Here is a 7,090-nt window from a genome sequence, read left to right as displayed (position 1 = left end):
AGTTACGTGCATGCACGTGTGTGTGTGTGGTTGCTTGTAGTAGTCCGGACTGATGGCGATTTAAAGTGCTAGCCCACTGAGATACCATGCCGCAGTTTAACATGAATACCCCACTCAGACAATGACTCCAACCAACTAGTCCTTGTTTTAGCTCCTTAATGCCAAGCGCCAGACAGGGTAACAATAAGTACCATCTTTTAACGTCTTTTGGGATTGAACCCTGGACCTTCCACTCTCTGGGCATGTAGTCTTAGAGGGAAGATGACATACACAGGATATATAAAGTAAATAGTTGCCAGGTAGGTAAACAGTTGCTAGGGAAGTAAGTTGACAGGTGAGAGATGTAGAACAAGATAGATAATGCTTGATGCAGCAACTTAGTTGACAGCAGTAATGGAATAGAAAACAGTGTCTGGTGGGGAAAGTTGGTATTTACATACACCAGATATTTTTCCCCCAAATAAACTCCTTAATACATAATGATGCACATATACACCAGTAAATCAGGAACCTATGTATAGGTGACATTCCTGAATTAAATTACTTTTGTCAGATATTACACAAATTGATTATTAGCGACATAATAGGTCACACTGCATCGAATATGCAGGATTCCTACTAGGGCTTAGAAGAGTCCAAATTCACTACCCAGGTACCCATCCCCCTATTACCTGACCCTACCCGGGTACCCACTGTAGGTCTCAAGAGATAGGAACAAATTGGCTGATTGGGAATAGTTTGACCTTAACCCTGGCAAAATGTATTTAGATACAGGTATAAAACGATCTTGTCATGCATACACTGGAGTTGACTGAAGTTTTATCCTTATTCAAGCATATGAAAATCAGAAGGAATGCATGCATAGTTAGAAAGAAATGCGAACATTAGTGATTTGTTGTGTAACCATAGAGTTCTAGATAAGTTTCGCCATTATACAATATATCACGTGATTAACCATGGGTCCGGGTAGTCCTCTCCAGTACCTGAGTTACTCATCCCAGCCCTAATTCCTACATCAAATAACACCAACAAATGTGCTTAATCATATTTGTGCAAGGTATGGGAGCAGTATATTTCCTCCTTTTTCTTTTTGAGTAAGCAGAGTTTTACAATTCCATCATCACATCAAGCCGAGCAAAACAGTCATCAGTTAATCAGGTGAGATGGAGGAGAACAGTGCATACATCATTCTGGAGAGACCGATATGGTTTTACCTAGATGTCAGCATAATTCCAGTAATATTTAGTTGTGGATAACAACAATAAGTTTCACACTGTGGCCATGTGGACCATGTGGCCTGGGTCTTGCAGTGATGGACAAATGATTTGACCATCGCCTAACTTCCACCCCCATTACCCTTCACTGTTAACAGTTAGGACAGAGGATCACCAATGCTCTTGGTGACAAAATATCGCTTGCAGTAAGTATTACAGCTACATCAATGCATCTTGAAATTATCCAGACTGTGAAGGCATACCAGTGACTGAAAAACCAACAATGAGGCATCAGTGACTGATGCAAAAGCAACAATCCATGTTGTCAGGGCACCCTGAAATACACAATCACCCAGTCATGATCAGACAGCTTATATAAAAAGCTTGAGGTACTGTGTACAGACACGGATGTAAGATGCAGCTCTTAACACTCTCATGGTTACAAAGGCATGTACACGAAGCCCGGCCCTATGGCTGACCAGTACAAGCTATCATGACTCCGGTTCGTATCATGACTTTTTCGGGAACAGCCTCATAAGAAGCACCATCCAGCAGAACGTGATGATGACGACCACCAGCATCACCCAGATCCACCACGAACACGTCTTGGTGTGAGCCTGAAGTCGCTCACTCTCCGTCTTCAGCTTACTCAGGTTGGTGTCCGCCAGTCTTGTACTGTCCGTCACTTTCTGGAACAGAAACATAATAATGACTGATTGATTTCGCAGGCCATTAGACCCAAACACAACATATGAAAGAGTGAGTGAGTTCAGTATTACACTGCTGCTATGAACAGTGTTACGTCACAGCATGTATGCTTATAGAGAGTTAAAAGCTCATCAGTAGGTTTGGTTAACTCTGTGAGCATTGGTGTGCAGTTTGGACCATTCATCAATGGATCTTACCAGCAAGGGACAGAACTATTCACTAGCCTTTGAAGACCAACCAGGACTACTAAATCGTGCTGAGGACATTTACAAATCCAGTGATCCTAGTTCTGACTGACAAGTAGCATTTGATGGCTATAATTCTGGACCAGTTTCCAATGCTTCAATTTTGCTACAAATTGGAACTGAATTTAACTGAAAACATTGTAAACATGTTTGTCTTGTTTTAAGCAGGACTAGCATCATACTCTAAAGGACTAATTTTGATGGCTGCCTAGGATCACTGGTTCACGTGTGACCCCTTTGGAAGTGTATTGAAGCAAGATCAACAAATGCAGAGTGGTGTCCCTTGATACAGATATATTGATATATATCACAGAGTTCCGTCTGTAATAATCACTGATCACAAGACAGCAATTTTCAGTCCCTTAATCACTTGATAGCCTTGAACGAACAGGTGATACATGTGTATATGTACCCAATACTGTTTTGTGATAACAGCTGACCTCTTAAATGGCTGAGTATTAATTGCTTTGACCCATAACCTAGCAAGTCTTATGTTTGCAGTTGCTGCTTCTCAAAGCTGACCAGATCCAGAAGTTGAATTTTCACATTAATGGGACAGATTCTGTACTTAATATTGCGCTAAAACAAGAATCAGTCCTGTCTAAGAGTATTTGTAATAGTAATGATAATTACCCTAATGTGATTGAAGAATATTGAAATAATCAATAAAACAATTAAACCATCATGTTCAAGGTAAAATGAATCAAAGTATCAAATACTGACAGGAGGGGATTTTGGAAATATGAAGTCTTTCAAAGATATACTTTGCTACATGTTCCATAAACGTGATTAGGGCTGCAGATGTTGGCCTAACTGAAATCACACAATCAAATTATATCCCCAATCCCATTTCCCGTAGTTTCACCTTGATGTCATCCTGAACAATCTTGCTGGATACAGTGACATTATGCTTCAAGCCCTGCGCAATGACCAGCATCTCCTCCGCCAGTTTCTCCTGCATCTGATGATGATGCTGCAGTACGGTGTCAATGTCCTTGTCCTTGGTCTTTTGTCGCTGACGTAAACCAAGCTCGTCGTCATCTATTAACACGAAACAGAGTGACCAAACATTTGTTAATGCTTGGAAATGAGTTACCATGGCAACAAATTGGAATGGCTATCTTCCAGGAAGAATTTGTGCCACTTTGGTCAAATATATATACAAGACAACATGTTAAAAATACAGCATTTTCCTACTTGTATTTCCAGCCTTAAACATGTTAAAGTGAACACACAAACTGCAACACAATGATATATCAAATTAGGTTGTTTTTTTCTCTGTGCACATTTCATTCTCCAAGGGAAATAATTTTGTAGAGTAGATCTATGTATGTGACTGTTGTTTTACGCCACAAACAGCAATATAAAAGTACATGTTTGCATGGCAAGAAACGAGTGCAGTGATTGATATTATGAACATATGGGTATGTTTTAACACCATCAACCAAATCACCAAGTCTGACCACCTGATCGAACTAGCCACCTCTTACAACCGGCATGGGTTGCTGGGGAAAAATTCTAACCTAAATTGTTTGTGGTTTCCTGTTTAACGCCTCACTGATTATTATTCAAGCTATATGACGGCAGTCCATAAATAATCGAGTCTGGGACAGACAATCCAGTGACTGATAACATGAGCATTGATCCATGCAGTTGGGAAACAATGACATGCATCAACCAAGTCAGCGAGCCTGACCACCCCATCCCGTTAGTCACCTCTTACGACAAGCATAGTCGCCTTTTACGGCAAGCATGGGTTGCTGAAGACCTATTCTCCCCCGGATCTTCACAGGTCCTCACCTAATTTGTAACCACTATCATTCACATTCAAACCTGGAATCCCCACAGGTTACATCTATGATCAAAGACTGATAATGAATCATATAACCAAACATGGTATCCACCCACTTATTACTTGTCTCAGGTAACAATAATCGTGATCATGGTGTACCATGTGTACTTCTGTTTCTGCTCGATAAACTTCTCTTGCTGCAGTGAGCTAGATGTTAATAAAACTCATTGAAGGGTATGTTAACCTGTTCGTCCTGACCCGAGGAGTTCATCCCTCATTTCCTGCTGGTACATCACTTTGGCCTGCATGTGCAGCTGCTTTCCTGATACTGATGATGTTGTCCGTGGGACAGACAGAAGATCTGTAGCATGGGCCTTCTCAGAAGCAGTTGGCTGTAACCGGGGAATAGTTAATGGATGACAACACAAACATAACATGACCTTCAAATCATGAACAGAATGAATCCCAGGGATAAAAATGAATCAATCATGAATACTAGCAATAAAGATTCATAAATGTTCACTCTTGTTTGTTTGAATGTAAAACGCGAAAAACGGACTTTGGGATGATGCAGGGTTATTTTAGCCTAAAACTAACATTATATTACCTGGTTGACTTAATTTTGTTAGTTACTATAGTTTCTGGCAGTTTATAATATTCAACAAGTATTTGACTTTAAGGAGGGATGGCGGGATCCTTGATGTTGCCTGCCATAGTATTCGTATATAGCATGCCTAGGGTCCCCAAATATCTTTTATCTCTAACAATCTCAAACATTGATGTTATTACCAAAGCAAAACATTCTTATTGTTTTCTACTGTTAATCTATGATACTTCATCTTGGCGCAACCAGTATGAAAATGATATATCATGATATTGTAGACATACATTTTTTAAACTTTAGAAGAACCTATTTAATAACTCACCATCTTCTCTGCTTCTATGAGACCTTTCAATAATTCTACCTTTTTCGTGTAACCACCAAGAATTTCATCACAGGGTTTACTGAAATCAACAACAAAATAAAATCAAATTTTACATTTAAAAATTAGAGAAATGCCATTTCTACAATGATTGTGTATAAAATTGTTCTTTTGTAAAATGTTGTTGAATCTGGTAAGTGACTCATTTTAGCAATAGTGAAACTTATTCGTGTATATGGCATACACTAGTACAACCAGTCCTGTACGTTCCCAACCATATTCGGGGGCACGAGTGGCCCAGTCGTCTAAGGCGCCGCGATTCGCTGTACAGAGTTGCGTCCCTTGGACACGCCAGAAACCTATGATTGTGGGTTCGAATCCCGGTTTGCCCCGATTATGTTTCAAGGTTTGTCAGCACCATACCCATGCTCGTGGGTTTCACCGAAGTTGTAAACGTCTGAGACCTGCATCACTTCGGGCTTTCCTCCCACATGAAGCTGACACGCCGCGATATAACTGGAATACTGTTAAAAGCGGCGTTAAACCAAACTCACTCACTCACCCAACCATATTCTCCTGTTAAGGTTGTCTAGATAGAGACCATGGTGGATGGAACAGCCAATATTCTCTTGTCACAGAGCACTACATGGGCAGACAGGGCTGTCCACATGGTCACACTTACAGTGCTAACATGGTAGGCCTTGTTGAGGACAGATGCAATTCAATTATATTTTTAAAAAGGAGTCTGGACCATTATCATTCACATTCTTCACTCACCTGTGCTACCCATCCTCCCAATGCCTGATGTCACAGATAAACATGATAAAAACTCAGTATGGCCAGGGCAACATCAGCACAACACAGACAGATTTATCCTTTGCTTCAGCACACACCCTACCTGATGTAATCATGGCAATGTAACTGCTAGGAGGCACAGTTTATCATCTTTAACTTTCAAGTTAAAGCTATGAAAGATATGTCTGAATGATTCATTTAATCAAAGACAAGTCAGCATAGTTGGCAGACATCCAAGTTCAATCAGGACTGAAATTGTTGTTTGTTACAGTATAAGTATAATGACTTATTATGCCAAATTACAAATGTAATTAGTAATAACCATCATGACCATCATGATCAACATCAGCAGGTCAGTGTTTTACATACATATTCTTGATGAGGAAAATATAAAGCTATAATCATCAATCAAAATGCCAAATGGGGATTCAGGTTTAGAATACTCCCCAGCAACCTATGCTTGCCATATGTTTCAACTGAATGTGTCAGGTGACTTCCATTTACTTGTATGTCATTGTACCCTGACAGCATGGGGCACTGCTCGTAATATCAGTCACAGGTTTGTCTGGTTAATACTTGATAATTTCAGGCTGCTGTGAAAAAGCTTGTATACTGCTGACATTTGTGTTAAAACATAAACATTGATACAAATAATTACATCAACCAACCAAACACATCAACAGTAGTTTGTCTCATAGTCATGGAGGTTGTCAAGCTTAGCGGTTTAAGGGAGAACATTTACAAACTCAATGCCACGTCCACTTGGCCATGTGTGCTGCAACATAAGTGAAACCTACCTTTGTGCTTTTTTCAACTCTGACAACTGATTCTGTAGTGCTCCTATGTACTGGAAAGTATGAATATAATAATAATAATAATAATAATAATAATAATAATATACTTTAATACATTTCCAGGAATTTGATGTACATCACGACAAAACAATGTTGAGACCAAACAACACGTTACAAGTACACACAGCACACTAAGGTACACGTATACACTAGCACTAGACATGAACTATGATTGACATTCAAATGAAATAGATGCACAAATAATTAACTGACATGAATTCTAAAACCCAAAATGTTTTGAGATATCGTTTATCTGTTACTGTAGTTTCATAGAAACTACCAACCACTGAAATAGAATAAACAATATTAAAACAGATAACGGTATTACTGGAAAGTACATTTTTCAGTTAACAGCTGATGAAGAAAGAGTTAGGGTTTGCTTTGATAATCCAACCCTTCTTGAGTTTTAATGCAAATACTATTTTTTTAAATATCAAAAGTATTTTCATACCTTCTCGAGGCGCCAATCTTTTTGCGATTTATCGCTTGCCACGGATTCACATCGGTTTAACAACCTGTTGAAGTTTATTTCCAGCCTGGTGGCCGCCATGTTGGCAAT

At 39.4% G+C, this 7,090-nt stretch overlaps 1 protein-coding gene across 1 annotated transcript; it reads right to left on the bottom strand.

Moving 5' to 3' along the window:
* Positions 1-984: 984 nt before the first annotated feature.
* LOC139469234 (vesicle transport protein USE1-like) lies at positions 985-7,081 on the bottom strand. The gene is made up of 6 exons (XM_071251410.1): positions 6,983-7,081; positions 6,475-6,524; positions 4,886-4,964; positions 4,204-4,351; positions 3,033-3,208; positions 985-1,903 (listed from the first exon to the last, which is right to left on the bottom strand). The coding sequence occupies exons 1-6, from the start codon at positions 7,079-7,081 to the stop codon at positions 1,724-1,726; spliced, it is 732 nt and encodes a 243-aa protein (XP_071107511.1). The 3' UTR covers positions 985-1,723.
* Between the last annotated feature and the right edge of the window lie 9 nt (positions 7,082-7,090).

Source organism: Haliotis cracherodii, unplaced genomic scaffold, assembly GCF_022045235.1.
Source record: "Haliotis cracherodii isolate W230 unplaced genomic scaffold, xgHalCrac1.p SCAF_1, whole genome shotgun sequence".
In the NCBI taxonomy this organism is placed as follows: Eukaryota; Metazoa; Mollusca; class Gastropoda; order Lepetellida; family Haliotidae; genus Haliotis; species Haliotis cracherodii.
This window is presented reverse-complemented; position numbering and strand designations above follow the sequence as displayed.